The sequence below is a fragment of the Oncorhynchus masou genome, chromosome 3 (genome assembly GCF_036934945.1).
Source record: "Oncorhynchus masou masou isolate Uvic2021 chromosome 3, UVic_Omas_1.1, whole genome shotgun sequence".
Taxonomy (NCBI): domain Eukaryota; kingdom Metazoa; phylum Chordata; class Actinopteri; order Salmoniformes; family Salmonidae; genus Oncorhynchus; species Oncorhynchus masou.
In genome coordinates, this window is record NC_088214.1 from 27,856,259 (window position 1) to 27,872,495 (window position 16,237).

General features: G+C 43.6%; 1 protein-coding gene across 4 annotated transcripts in view; it reads right to left on the reverse strand.

Moving 5' to 3' along the window:
• Window positions 1-16,237, reverse strand: part of LOC135513956 (dual specificity testis-specific protein kinase 2-like) — a 35,327-nt gene that overhangs the window by 8,413 nt on the left and 10,677 nt on the right. For 3 of the 4 annotated variants that reach the window (XM_064937014.1, XM_064937005.1, XM_064937023.1), the window contains 3 exons: window positions 9,119-9,240; window positions 6,242-6,290; window positions 206-352 (listed from right to left, as the gene is read on the reverse strand). In XM_064937014.1, the coding sequence (XP_064793086.1) occupies window positions 206-352; window positions 6,242-6,290; window positions 9,119-9,240 (318 nt within the window). Of the gene's footprint in view, window positions 1-205; window positions 353-6,241; window positions 6,291-8,577; window positions 8,767-9,118; window positions 9,241-16,237 lie in introns of those variants that run through there. The other variant, XM_064937032.1, reaches the window with a different exon arrangement.

Sequence of the window (16,237 nt, forward strand, 5' to 3'; positions counted from 1 at the left end):
ACAAGAAACCGATACAGCCAGAGAATCACAATAACGTCAAGTACTATTGCATGGAAACCAGGTCCCAACTCCTATGGTTTGAAGAAAATGCACTGGAACACACGTTACTGTATATAAATGCTGACTAGATCTATTATCTCGGTTTCAGAAAGGAAACAGTGCACCACATTTCAGACACATCCACCCACAGTCAACTGCCACCCACTTTGGAGGTGAGGTCCCGGTGGAAGATGCCTTTGGAGTGCAGGTAGCCCAGGCCATTGGCGATCTCACAGGCCAGCTTGATCCTGGCTGCCCAGCTCAGAGGCTTGTTGCTGTCCAACAGCTGCTCCAGGTTCCCACCGTTGATGTACTGCAGAAAGGTCGAGAGGGGGGAAAACAGAACAATTTAGGAAGGTTTCAAATTAAAGTTCAGGAGAAAGTTGTCCTCTGTCACAGGCTTTCACCTTGATGTGAGCAAAAGCTGGGTAGGAAAAGTACACATTATCAGTAAATGTACACTATTGAATTCAATGACTATCGTGTACATACTCTACATGAGGTATTGAGATATGAAGTAATGTTCTGTACAGACATTGTTACAGCATCCTGTTGGTCATTTGGGGCTATGCCCCGCCCCATTCAGGAAGACCGGTCAAAGTCAATCGACTTACTCTGAGCGCTCTAAACATAGATTGATGCTAATGCCAAGCACAGCTGAGGACAATGACAGACAAGACTGCCTGCTTGCAGAAAAAGCTAAGTGAATTGGAAATCCACTCAGTAGTTTTAAAAGTAGCTCTGTCGGCTCGGAAGAGGCTTGGCTGTCCCACACAGAACTAGCCTAACCTATATCATGTAGAATGATTAATCCATCCACAAAACAAAAATTTGGAAAATAACTACGGAGAGAAATTAAAGTAGATAAGGGTCACGAAAAGAGAGACTGGGGTCCCTGGACTGACCAGACTTCTCTGGGCCTCCCTTGTGATTCTAGACTGGTGTGGACCGGATGCCTTTTTGCTAGCTTTTATATTTCTTGGCAAACTGTCAATGAATACATTGAGGACTTCTAGAAAAGAGAATATTAGTCAAAACGCGTCTGTTTTCCCTCAGTTGGAACTGTAAATAAATGATGTATGTGAACGAAGACTAAACTCCCTTAGCTTGTACCTTTAACAGCTTAACCTTTCAATGGAATTTAGCCCGCCCAAAGCGAAGGTTACAGCATCATACACATTTGACTTGTGCTGCAGCCGTCTACCTTTGTCCAGGTGGAATTTTGGAAGTAGGCCTAATAATAAGTCAACCTAGAAACACACCAACTTGTGTGTGTGTGTGTGTGTGTGTGTGCGCGTCATTTGGTCTTAGGTGCTGAAAGGCCACCGCACTGTAATACTGTCTTCCCCTGCCCTGCAGCCCATCCCCAAACCAATCCCAGACGCAGGAGAGGATGACAGCTTGTTTGCCTAACAAATTCCTCTGTAGCCCCCCGCATCTGTCGTCTGCCAGCCTAGGGCTCCACTAGGAGCCTCCACTTCACAGGGGTAAAGCCCAGACAAATCCTGCTGCCAGTCGGTCGGTGCGGACATGATCCACTCCATGCACCCTGTAGGTTGAGGTGACAGTCTCCAGATCAGATGAATGAGCCAAGGCCAAAAGTTAGGCACACAAGTAAGGTTACAAGGCCACATCAACTCACCTCCACCCCAAACCCTGACAAGGTAACCTGGAGAAGGGAAGGCCATTAACACATGATCACAGAGAGCAAGAGTAGCAGACTGGAGGATAAAAAGGGCAGAATCCAGGCAGTGAAAATGTGACTAAACAGGATATGTTGATGGAGAAACAAATCTAGCAATGTTTTCCACAAGCGCCGGCTGTCGGCGAAATGGACAATAACAAACACATTGTCAGCTGGCTACTTTTCCCCCACTTCATTAAACTAGGCTTATTTTCATTTAAAATGTTTAAATTGGCTAGTCAGAAAAGTCTGTATAGCCTTTTTCCACTAGAATGAACGATATCCATCTTGTAGTGATCTATCAATAGCACAGGCCCCTGTCAGTCAAAGCCAAACTTCTGGTTTGCCAGTCTGCTGTCTCACCTGCCGCTTCGGTACCAGTGTTATTTTTTGTGCGCTGTGGTTGGCTGCGGTAACATTTCTTTTCACGGAGGAGGGAGAGCATGATGATTATTCGTCGTCTCCTGTGAGTGAATTTATGTCCCATGTAATGTAAGTGGTAAAGATGAGTTGGAATCCACGTAATTATTGTTTTATGGCACATTCACTTACATTCTCTTTTGCGTGTTTAGCCAGCCACAGAATCGGTGGTCATATAGGCTATTACTGTTATTTCATTGGAAGACCAAACAGCTTGTGCGGAATAGTTCATAAAAGGTGTCAAACAGACTGAATAAAGTCAAATCTCCTATATCCCGCTTTTCAATTCATGAATCATACAACGTCGTTATATGTCCATGGCATCAGGACATGTAAACCAAAGATCTTGTTTGTATTTTCCTAGGAGTCGAAGCCCACGTCGAGACCTGCCGGTGACCGCTCAAGTGACTCGTCAGCGTAGCCCCATACGGTCACTGGTGTAGCCTAGTGATGGGTTGTTTGTGAACGGACGGCATTCGTTTTGCCCATTCTAACGTTCAATCGTACAGTAACTGAATGCCCGGATGCCTTTTTGCTAGCTTTATATAGCAAGCCATTGCTAAGTGACTGAACTGGCCACTGAGTGTATAATGGTGTGTAGACAGTATATTAATAGGAAAGGTGTACAGCAGTAGTTATATAGGATGAGCCATAACTAGAATATAGTTTATACATATAAAGTGGGTAAAACAGTATGTAAACATGATTAAAGGGACCAGTGTTCAATGACTATGTACATAGAACAAAGCAGTCTCTAATGTGCAGCGCAGGGTACTGGGTGGTAGCTGGCTAGAACAGTGATTAAGGTTCAGGGCAGGGTACTGGGTGGTAGCTGGCTAGAACAGTGATTAAGGTTCAGGGCAGGGTACTGGGTGGTAGCTGGCTAGAACAGTGATTAAGGTTCAGGGCAGGGTACTGGGTGGTAGCTGGCTAGAACAGTGATTAAGGTTCAGGGCAGGGTACTGGGTGGTAGCTGGCTAGAACAGTGATTAAGGTTCAGGGCAGGGTACTGGGTGGCTAGTGGTGACTATTTAACTGTCTGATGGCCTGGAGACAGAATCTGTTATCAGGTCTCAACTTTGATGCACCTGTACGGTCTCTCCTCCTAGATGGATGAACAGGTCGTGGCTCGGGTCTTCTTGGCCTTCCTGTGACACCAGGTGCTGTAGATGTCCTGGAAGGAAGGCAGTATGCCCCTGGTGATGTGTTGGGCTGACCGTACCACCCTCTGGAGAGCCCTGCAGTTGTGGGCAGTGTAGTTGTCGTACCAGGCGGAGATACAGCCCGACAGAAGTTTGTGAGGGTCCTTATGAGTCAAGCCACATTTCTTTAGTCTCCTGAGGTTGAAGAGGCGCTGTGGAGGGACCATTTCAGGTCCTCCGTGATGTGCATGCTGAGGAACTTAAAGCTTTTGACCCTCTCCACTGTGGCCTCGATGTGGTGGGGGAGTGCGCTCTCTGCTGTTGAGGGAGAGGTTATTTTCCTAGCACCACTCCCAGGGCTTTCGCCAGGGCTCTCACCTACACCATATAGGCTGTCATCATTGTTGGTAAACAGGCCTACCATATGTGTCCTAGATGGATGAACAGGTCGTGGCTCGGGTCTTCTTGGCCTTCCTGTGACACCAGGTGCTGTAGATGTCCTGGAAGGAAGGCAGTATGCCCCTGGTGGTGTTGGGCTGACCGTACTCACCTGCTCTGGAGAGCCCTGCAGTTGTGGGCAGTGCCCACATTTCTTTAGTACCCTCTCCTGTGGCCTCAGCCTGACAGAGGGCTTTCGCCAGGGCTCTCACCTACACCATATAGGCTGTCATCATTGTTGGTAAACAGGCCTACCACTGTTTTGTCGTCAGCAAAGTTGATGATTGAGTTGGTTCTGTGTAGAAAAGCCCATGTTTAACACCTGTTTTATTGTTCAAATCACACCTGTCAGTCTATTCATGGGCACCTGACTTTGTATAAAAGCGGAGGTGCACAAAATCAGAAAATGTTTGCATAATTTTTTTTTCTTAAATAGATTCCCTATTGAGAAACAATATGGTACTTGACAGAACACAACATTTTTTCTTAGATTTTAACCACAAACTACATTGAAAGGGTAGACTAGACTATTTTTTCTGTCTAGATTAGTAATCTACTGCCTTCCATCAATGTCTCACCCACAGTGATTGATTGACAGGCAAAACCGTTAATGGGATAGATCATCCATATTACCCTAAGTGTCCATAGCAGCAGAGACACTAAAATACATCATTTTAACAAACATTGTGGTAATTCATATCTTGCAGAAAAACTAAACATGACTTGAACCTCAAGAGAAGACCGGTTTAATCTTACTTAGTAGCCTAGGCCTGGACAATATCCAAAACAACTAACATGCATAAAATACTGTTCTAGGCAGGTGCAACTCTTAGAAATCATTAACTGATACACTTTGCTGAAGACAAGGCTTTCCCTGAGCCTTCCTGAATTAAAGCTAAGAAAGCCAGAAAGGAAATGGGAATTAATTGTCTCTTGTGACCACTGCGAGCAGCTTCAAATAATGGTCTAATCTCCCCAGTGGCTCATGGATTACCCAGATTATAATGCTCCTAATCGCTCTTTGCCTAATGTGTAAACGAGGTCTGTCAGGCAGTGGGAAGCAGAGCAGAGGTTACTGTGCCAACCCGATGGGCCCTGGCAGGGCCAGCGGAGTCAAAGGGTGTTTTGATCGGAGGAGCAGGGCTTTACAAGAAGCAGGGCTTTTACAAGGAGCAGGGCTTTACAAAGAGCAGGGCTTTACAAAGAGCAGGGCTTTACAAAGAGCAGGGCTTTACAAAGAGCAGGGCTTTACAAAGAGCAGGGCTTTACAAAGAGCAGGGCTTTACAAAGAGCAGGGCTTTACAAAGAGCAAGTGATTCTAAATGGAAAAATGTAGGCACACTAAGAAATGTACGAACACAATGAAAAATATGAGGTAATAAAGCTGGAATCCTTCATTCTTCTAGGCGCACTGATCCTCCTAAATTAAGATTCTAGGTCACACAGCAAAATATTTAGTCATATGTGGGAATAAAATGGTCACACTGTAGAGCCCTGATGAGTGATTGCATCTCTAAGCCTGTGGCTGCACGGTAACTTGACTCTTCATTTCCTACCATGGAGACTCGTCAGGCCCGTTGCTAAGGCCAGGATCCAGCCAGAACAGACAGTGCTGGTAGCTAGCAGCTAGTTCTGTTTATACAGCAGTAGCAGCAAAACATAACCCCATGATGCCATGTTTTCAGTATTCACAGCATGGCTTGAGGCTGCTGACACCACAGCCCCAGGAGACTGGTGTGTGAGAAGTTTCCCCTCTCTCCCAGTCTTCATCTCCATGGATCCACATATTGGATAACTTCCTGCTATCATTCACTTCACACGAGTGCTTGGGCTCAGATGGGGCAGTCAGTCGTAAAGCTACTCCCCTTACTAATCGACGCTTATCATTAGCACAGGGCTACCTATTTGGATTACATGGACACACCGACTCAGTCACACAGATAGGTCAAGCTATTTTGTGCACAATTTGACAGAAATATAAAACATAACCCTTAGCCCTAATGGAACCCATCCCCTGGCTTTTCATTGAGAACATCAACAAAGCTTTATTTGCTCACATGTAAACTATGCAGGGAAACACAAGGTTCTTCCAATTACAGGTTGCTGTCCTTCTGGGCGAAGCGGCACTGTTTAGTGTTCACCTGAAGAAAAACCCTCAATAAAAACCCTCAATACCTTTTCATTATAATCATGGCTATGAGGTCCCCTTTCAGTGGGTTATACTTATCTGAGACTTACATTACATAACAAGCGGACCATACTGCAACAGGACTCAATGAGCAATATGACAGTATTAGCTACATTACAAGTAAAACGCATTTAGGCCTATACTGATGCTAGAAAACCCATCATGTTTCTAGAATCCCATTCCATGATAGAGTGGATGGAAAAACAGAATAAGACCGTGTGCCAACATCCCGACCTGAAACACGACAGCAAGCGGTGCAGTCATTTTTCTGAGGTGTAGGCCATCTATACAAGGCTCTAAGTCACAAAGACCAACAGTGGTTCCTCTTACCTCAGTCAGAGCATGGAGCTGGCCTTCCTGAACACACACACCCATGAACCTAGAGGAAGACAAAGACAGTCAGTCAGTTATTGTTTCTATGTATAATGAACATTTCATGAGCTGAAATAAAAAGAAAAAAGCCCAGACATTTTCCATACGAACAAAAAAAAGCTTATTTCTGTCAAATTGTGCACACAAATGTGTTTACATCCCTGTTAGTGAGAATTGTTCCTTTGCCGTGATAATCCAGCCACTTGACAGGTGTGGCATATCAAGAAGCTGAAGAAACAGCATGATCATTACACAGGTGCACCTTGTACTGAGGACAATACAAAGCCACTAAAATGTGCAGTTGCCACACAACAATGTCCACCAGAGCTGTTGACAGAGAATCAAATATTTATTTCTCTACCATAAGCTGCCTCCAACGTCGTTTGAGAGAATTTGGCATTACATCCAACCGACTTCACAACCGCAGACCACGTGTAACCACGCCAGCCCAGGACCTCCACATCCGGCTTCACTACCGCAGACCACGTGTAACCACGCCAGCCCAGGACCTCCACTTCCGGCTTCACAACCGCAGACCACGTGTAACCACGCCAGCCCAGGACCTCCACTTCCGGCTTCACAACCGCAGACCACGTGTAACCACGCCAGCCCAGGACCTCCACTTCCGGCTTCACAACCGCAGACCACGTGTAAACACGCCAGCCCAGGACCTCCACTTCCGGCTTCACAACCGCAGACCACGTGTAACCACGCCAGCCCAGGACCTCCACTTCCGGCTTCACTACCGCAGACCACGTGTAACCACGCCAGCCCAGGACCTCCACTTCCGGCTTGTTCACTTGAGGGGTCGGCTGAGACCAGCCACCCAGACAGCTTATGAAACTGACAATTCTTGATAAAATACATTTTTAAATTCAAATGTAGGAACTGGGTTCTACAGTTTGAACCCCCTTGGCTGCACCACTGCCCAGTCATGGGAAATCCATATATTAGGGCCTAATGAATATATTTTAAAATGGACTCATTTCCTTATATAAACTATAACTCAGTAACATCATTGAAATTGTTGCGTTTATATTGTTGTTCAGTAGATTTACCACAAAATACCACGAGACATGTGGTGGATGCATATTTATGGCTCTCCTGTTATGCTCTTCTCATGTTGAAATGACAAAGCTAAGCTATGGGGTCTAGAGTTTAAAATTTGAGTGGGTCTATATGTAGCTCAAAAAAGTAATTATTTGGCCCAAGGACGACAGCAAAGTCCTGTCGAGAGCAAAATGACAAATCTCTTGGTGGTTAAATACTTCTGCACTGGAAGAAAAGACCAACAAGAGCAGTGCAAACAAGAAAGTAATTTCTAGGGGGAAACGAGGCTCACTCTCCAGACCCACATTCCATCTCTTTTTTTGAGCCACTGCATCCAAATCTTAAGAGTCTGGATTCACAGTCAAGGCCGTCTGTCTTTGGAAATGACAAACTGGTTGTATGAATATCCTAAACACACGAGCCAGGCTGTACACACAGCGAGTGTTGGCGCCACTGAGTTATGACCCAATAAATGCGAGACAGAGGGTTCTTCGAAGGGTTTCTCAGACAAAGAACCCCTCAGAATTCTCTTCAGCCAACCACCACAGAACTAACTGCCACAAAGCTGTGATTGTAACACAGCACACGCAGACCATCTCTTTCCTACCCACCACCTACAGCAGAATGTGAGCTCTGTAGTGTATCATGCAAAGCCGAGGTCAGACGAATCCATTTGAGGATAGGAAATTCAGATTGTTCCATATTATTGTCCATGACAACATAAAACATTGTCGTACAATAATAAATCCCAAACTATTTGTTCTATCATGATGAGTTTGGTCAAATATGTATGTGTGCCGATTTTGCAGGCTCCCAACTTAATAGGAAAATAAACGGCTTTGGTGAGAAGTGAAAGGTTGGTCCTCATAAGGGAATTCATGTCAATGAAATTCAAACTCAGGATGTTGTTCCAGAAAATCCATTGTTAAATACTGTGGCACAGCAGAGATCAAGGTCACACCCCATACGTAAAATGTATGCACGCATTACTGTCATTTGCTTTGGATAAAAGAGTCTGCTAAATGGCATATTTTTAAACAATAAGGCATGAGGGGGTGTGGTATATGGCCAATATACCACGGTTAAGGGCTGTTCTTATGTACGATGCAACACTGAGTGTCTGGAGACGGCCCTTAGCTGTGGAATATTGGCCATATACCACAAATCCCCAAGGTGCCTTATTGCTATTATAAAAAGTGATTACAAACATAATTAGAACAGTAAAAATAAATGTTTTGTCATACCTGTGGTATACGTTCTGATATACCACGGATTTCAGCCAATCAGCATTCAGGGCTCGAACCATCCACTTCATATTATTTATTACCCCACTGATTCCATTAAAGGGGAGGCTAACGTCATTTTGACAGAAAGCTACAGATCAAAGTATCTTTCAAAGATGAAGGATTCACAAATGACTTAAGAGTCACTTTCTAGAAGAAAAAAAACGGGATTAGGCCATTAGTCAGTAAGAAAATGACACCATTTCTGAATATGGCACCCTAACTGAACTTTTCGAGCCCTGTATTGTACCCATTTTTTGAGTAACCCCTTGAGATTGTTATTAAAAAGCTGGGATAATTTAATCAGTAACTGACCAAGAATGAAAAAGAATTGTATAATATCGCAGAAGGCATTTTAGTTCCGTTTCTCCAAAAGGACAGATTGATATTCAAACTATACAAAATATTGAGGATGGTGCCGTGCCAAAAAAATAAAAAAATAAAAATAAAAATCAACTGTCCAAAATGTAGTGGAACAGATGTTTTGTTTCCTGGAGGTCACCTGAGGATGTTGGGATGGGACAGTCTGTTCATCAGTTGGACTTCTCTCAGCATGTTGGCGCGGTTACTGCTCAGTTTGTTCATCTTCAGAGCCATAACCTGGCCCGACACTCTGTGGCGTACCTGCAACGAACACAACAATCCGGTCATTTAGGCATTATCTGAATGCTCCTCTTTAACACTACCGTTCCCTTATCAATATTCCCTTATCGCTTCTCTATTATCGTTATTCCAAGATCATGGAGAAAGGTTCTCTTCCTGCAGCAAAATGAATGTCCTTCCACATTCAGAACCATAACAACGGGAAGTAAAACAGTCCATTTCTCCTGTGAATTAGATCAGTCACTGGCCTTCCTTGCAGCATTAACTCCAATGTGATCAAAGATGAGTGGCTGGCTTTCATCCACACATTGGTGCACTAGAAAGAAGACTGAGCCGAGGCCAAGAATATGAATGTTGTGATATGTAACCTAGGTGTTAGCCTATCACAACTACCTAAAATGTAACCATTTTCTTTGGCAGAGAAGGAAGAACACTTTTCTAACTACAACAATACAAACAGCAATCTGATCGTTGGGAAATAGTTTTATTTGCTTCCTCAAAGCCATAACAACCACAGGAAGTTATGAGTCAGGGTGAGAAAAATAAGCTGTATCTGCTACTGCTCACTTCCTCCAGATGAAATATTAAGACACTGAAACCAGTGAATAAGAAGTTAAAGTCTCAACTCAGGTCGGTCTGCGAGTACAGTAACAATGCCTATCTGGTTATATAGCTAGTTTACAGGTTACATTTGTTGGAGAGCGGAGATAAAAAGGAAGTTTGAGGTACAGAAAAGGGAAGCAGGCCGATCTAGGCCTTATTTACATAGCACTTGGATGAGTATCCAGTTCATAGTGCTTCTTTAGCCGCTCTTGAAGTTCTAGTACAAAGGTGCAGCTAGTCTTCCCTGTAGGAGAGGAGCAGGCAGCAGATGGCCTCCTCTAGACCACCTCCCCCACTCCCATCCTCTGCCCACCAGGAGAGAGAGTGCAGCCTGGCTCAAACAAAGACCCATAATGTTGCCCCAGCAAGACCCTGCACCTCCAATCTGTTCCATCAATCCAGCTAGCCTCCTCAATACCTAGCCCTGTAGACAGGACACACAGTCGAAGACAAACAGATAATTATATTTTATGTAGATCCATTGTCCCCTTGCTTAGACAAATATGGAACTCTCATTACACAGGAAACATTTGTGTCCGTTAAGCATTTAGAGAAGCAAGTCTGAGGCAACGAGGGTCAATATTGCAAGTGAGAAGCAACAAGGGTAAATATTGTTGTACTAATAGAGCTGAAGTCATAATTTTGACTTGAGAGGAAACAGCTGCAATATAACAATATTATGGCCCCAAGGATTAAACAGCGTTGACATGGTTGAGCATGTGTGTGAATAAAGGAAGCTTTTTCTTAAGCTTTGTTCAACAAGGACTATTTGTAAAGGCCCTAGGCATATTCAGGTTGGATGGGCATTCCCTCCCTAAAATACATGGTGTGATGACAGCCACCTCAGGCAGCCTGGGGCAGGACCCTACACGCTGCCCTTCCCCCACCAAGTCAGCACTGGGTCCTTTGCATTAACCCTTTGACTCCAATGAGCAGTGATTGAGTAGCTCTAAGGCAGACCACTGTGGCCATGCTCTGAAGCGGCCATTAGATTACTGTGCATCACAGCTCCAGACATAGCGACACTTCTATTCCTTTCTGTAATTAGGCTAGTTTCCTGTTTGAGCTAAGAAACTAATCTGAATTCTATTTCCAGTCCATCAGTATGTATTGACTCATACATACAGATGGAAAGGAAATAGTATGACTAAGATAGAGGCATGGGAGAGAAAGTGCTGACATTGTGGTGGTTGTGACAACATCAATATAGAATGACCGGACTCCGACTTTTCAGTAGGTGAAGCTGAAGTCTATAGCCTATAACTAATTGAAAGTCCCTCATTGAAAGTAAAAGTCACTTTCATGAGCGCTGACGCTGGTTGGAGGAAATTACAATGTGGGTTACACCAAAAGTGAACGTAGCTAACATGACCTCAAAATGTCAGTAAAGGAGTTGAACATCTAACCTCAACAGCCATATCTGTTGAAGTACCAAACCCTATCAGGTTGTTAGTGTAACGGACGATATAGCACTTAGCCATTGTAGCCTAACGTCTAGTCGCCATCATAAACCTCTTCAGCCCTTCTATATTTTCATGTCGTAACCAGAGCGACGTGGAAATAAAGGGCTTTTCGCACGTCCCATCAGTCGATTGTGAGACAATAGCCTAGATCAATGTAATAATGAGCGGCCACAGTATCTGTGTGCTAGAGGTGTTCACGGATCCACCTGTACCCGAATACCTGAGACCCAATCCAGAATTCTAAATAATGTCACAGCTTATTGTTGGATCTGATTGATACGGGAATGTGTCATTTTAACTGACTTGTCCGGAAGGGCCTGTACATATCAGAACGCGACTGCTGTGCGTGCGCGAGGGAGAAATTGGATCATTTATGCTGCTGCTCTTGATTTTCACGAAAGTGGAGAGTGGTGAATGTAGCTTGTTGTTGTTGCCCAATCATAAGTCCTCAAAGTGACAATAGGCTACAGTCAGAGCCTCTGCGCGTTTCAAAAGAGATATGTATATATGCATGCGCACACACACAAATGTTTGGACACCTACTCAATCAAGGGTTTCTCTTTATTTTGACTATTTTCGACATTGGAGAATAATAGTGAAGACATCAAAAATAGGAAAATACAAATTCAATCACGTAGTAACCAAAATAAAATAAAAAAAAGTGTTAAATCAAAATATCTTTGAGGTTCCTCAAAGTAGCCAGACTTCGCCTTGATGACAGCTTTGCACACTCTTGGCATTCTCTCAATCAGCTTCATGAGGTAGTCAACTGGAATTAATTTCAATTGACAGGTGTGCCTTGTTAAAAGTTTGAGCCAATCAGTTGTGTTGTGACAAGGTATACTGAAGACAGCCCTATTTGGGAAAAGACCAAGTCCATATTATGGGAACAACAGTCCATCACTATTTTAAGACATGAAGGTCAGTCAATACAGAACATTTCAATCACTTTGAAAGTTTCTTAAAAATGCAGTCGCAATAACCATCAAGCTCTGATGAAACGCTCTCTCATGAGGACTATCACAAGAAAGACCCAGATTTACCGCTGTTCGAGTTAACTGCACCTCAGATTGCAGCCCAAATAAATTCTTCAGAGTTCAAGTAACAGACAGTCTCCTCTGAGCAGTTGATATGTGAATCAGCCCTTGTTGGTCGAATTGCTGCAAAGAAACTACTACTAAAAGGACACCAATAAGAAGACGAGACTTGCTTGGACCAAGAAACATGAGCAATGGACATTTGACCGGTGGAAATCTGTCCTTTGGTCTGATGAGTCCAAATTTGAGATGTTTGGTTCCGACCACTGTCTTTGTGAGATGCAGTGTAGGTGAACGGATGATCTCTGCATGCATCGTTCCCACCGTGAAGCATAGAGGAGTAGATGTGATGGTGTTGGGCTGCTTAGATGGTTACATTGTCAGTGATTTATTTAGAATTCAAGCTACACTTAACCAGCATGGCCACCACAGCATTCTGCAGCGATAAGCCATCCCATCTGGTTTGCGCTTAGTGGGACTATTATTTGTTTCTCAACAGGACAATGACCCAACACACCTCCAGGTTATGTAAGGGCGACTTGACCACAGAGTAATGGAGTGCTGCTTTAGATGACCTGGCCTCCACAATCACCCGACCTCAACCCAATTGAGATGGCTTAGGATGAGTTGGACCGCAGAGTGAAGGAAAAGCAGCCAACAAGTACTCAGCATATGTGGGAACTCCTTCAAGACTGTTGGAAAAGCATTCCAGGTGAAGCTGGTTGAGAGAATGCCAAGAATGTGCAAAGCTGTCATCAAGGCAAAGGGTGGCTACTTTAAGGAATCTAAAATATATTTTGATTTGTTGAACACTTTTTTGGTTACTACATGATTCCATGTGTTATTTCATAGTTGTGATGTATTCACTATTATTCTACAATGTAGAAAATAGTAAAAATAAAGAAAAACCTTTGAATGAGTAGCTGTGTCCAAACTTTGGACTGGTACTGTATGTATGTATGTTACACTACCGATCAAAAGATTGGGGTCACTTAGAAATGTCCTCATTAAAAAAATTAAAAAAAATAAAAACATAAAATTGATCAGAAATACAGCATAGACATTGTTTATGTTGTAAATGACTATTGTAGCTGGAAATGGCACGGTGTGTTAGCTAATCCAAGTTGATCATTTTAAAAAGGCTGATCATCAGAAAACCCTTTTGCAATTATGTTAGCACAGCTAAAAACTGTTGTCCTAATTAAAGAAGCAATAAAACTGGCCTTCTTCAGACTAGTTGAGTATCTGGAGCATCAGTGGGTTTGATTACAGACTCAAAATGTCCAGAAACAGAGACCTTTCTTCTGAAACTCGTCAGTCTATTCTTGTTCTCAGAAATGAAGGCTATTCCATGCGAGAAATTGCCAAGAAACTGAAGATCTCGTACAACACTGTGACCTACTCCCTTCACAGAACAGCGCAAGCTGGCTCTAACCAGAATAGAAAGAGGAATGGGAGGCCCCAGTGCACAACTGAGCAAGATGACAAGTACATAAGAGTGTCTAGTTTGAGAAACAGACGCCTGCCTCACAAGTCCTCAACTGACAGCTTCATTAAATAGTACCCGCAAAACATCAGTCTCAACGTCAACAGAGAAAAGGCAACTTCGGGATGCTTGGCCTTCTAGGCAGAGTTGCAAAGAAAAAGCCATATCTCAGACTGGCCAATAAAAATAAAGATTCATATGGGCAAAAGAACAAGACACTGAACAGAGGAACTCTGCCTAGAAGGCCAGCATCCCGGAGTCGCCTCTTCACTGTTGATGTTGACTGGTGTTTTGTGGGTACTATTTATTGAAGCTGCCAGCTTCATTTCTCTTATTCTTATCTGTATTTTTTGAAACTGCACTGTCGGTTAGGGGCTCATGAGTAAGCATTTCACTGTAAGGTCTACACCGGTTGTATTCGGCGCATGTAACCAATAACATTTGATTTCATGCTCCAGATACTCAACTCGTCTAAAGAAGGCCAGTTTTATTGCTTCTTTAAATCAGCACAACAGTTTTCAGCTGTGCTAACATAATTGCAAAAGGGTTTTCTAATGATCAATTTGCCTGTTAAAATTATAAAACTTGGATTAGCTAACACAACGTGCCATTGGAACACAGGAGTGATGGTTACCGATAATGGGCCTCTGTACGTCTATGTAGATATTCCATAAATGTTTTGTTTTAAAAAATAAAACAAAATGTGCTTTCCTTTCAAAATCAAGGACATTTCTAAGTGACCCCAAACTTTTGAACGGTAGTGAGTGAGTATGTATAAATAAACACACAGTATGTGGACCACAGCTTCAAATTAATGGATTCGGCTATTTCCGTACACCGTTGCTATCAGGTGTATAGAATCAAGCACACAGTCATGCAATCTTTATAGACAAACATTGGTAGTAGATAGGCCTTCCTGAAGAGCGTAGTGACTTTCAACGTGGTACAGTCATAGGATGTCACCTTTCCAACAAGTTAATTCGTCAAATTTATACCATGCTAGAGCTGCCCCGGGCCAACTGTAAGTGCTGTTATTGTGAAGTGGAAAAGTCTAGAAGTAATAACGGCTCAGCTGCCGAGTGCTAGGCCACAAAAGCTCACAGAACGGGACTGCAGTGCTGAAACGAGTAAAAAAAAAAAAAATTTTAAATTGCCTGTCCTCGATTACAACCCTCACTACAGAGTTCTAAACCACCTCTGGAAGCAACGTCAGCACAATAACTATTCGTTGGGCGCTTCATAAAACGGGTTTCCATGGCCGAGCAGCCGCACACAAGCCTAAGATCGCAATGCCAGGCGTCGGGCAGAGTGGTCTAAAGCTTGCCGCCATTGTACTCCGGAGCAGTGGAAACACGTTCTCTGAAGTGATGAATCACCATCTTCACCACAGAGGAGGAACAATGGTCTAGGGCTGTTCTTCCATGGTTCGGGCGAGGCCCCTTAGTTCCAGTGAAGGGAAATCTTAACACTACAGCATACAATGACATTCTAGAGTAGACAGTTCTGTGCTTCCAACTGTATGGCAACAGATTGGGGGAGGCCCTTTCTTGTTTCAGCAGGACAACAGCCGCGTGCACAAAGCGATGTCCATACAGAAATTGTTCGTCGAGATCGGCGTGGAAGAACTTGACTGGCCTGCACAGAGCCCTGACCTCAACCCTATCAAATACCTTCAGAATGAATTGGTAGACCAACTGCGAACCAGGCCTAATCACCCAACATCAATGCCCGATCTCACTAATGCTCGTGGCTGAATGGAAGCAAGTCCCCGGAGCGATGCTCCAACATCTAGTGGAAATCCTTCCCAGAAGAGTGGAGGCTGTTATAGCAGCAAAGGGGGGGGGGGGGACCAACTACATATTAATACCCATGATTTTGGAAAGAGATATTCGACAAACAGGTGTCCATATACACTACATGACCAAAAGTATCTATCAATGGAAGTGACAGAATTAAAAACGATAGGCTACAACGACTAAGAAGCCAACAGGCAGAGTACTACTTAATATTCTGAACGGATTGTTATTTGTAACTGTAGGATGAGAATGCGCTTGCAATTTTTAAAAAACGCTTTGCAGCCTCAATTAGCTTAACTAGCTTCTCCCAGTTTGATGCAGTCAAGATAGGTACTACGTCATCAACCTCGCTATGGTAGCTATTAGTCTACTATGGTAGCTATTAGTCTACTATGGTAGCTATTAGTCTACTATAGCGATAGGGGCGGCAGGTAGCCTAGTGGTTAGAGCGTTGGCCAGTAACCGAAAGGTTGCCAGATCGAATCCCCGAGCTGACAGGGTAAATATCTGACGTTCTGCACCTGAACAAGACCGTTAACCCACTGTTCCTAGGCGGTCATTGTAAAAAATAATTTGTTCTTAACTGACTTGCCTAGTTAAATTTAAAAAATAAAAAGTCCTCTTGGTCGGTTG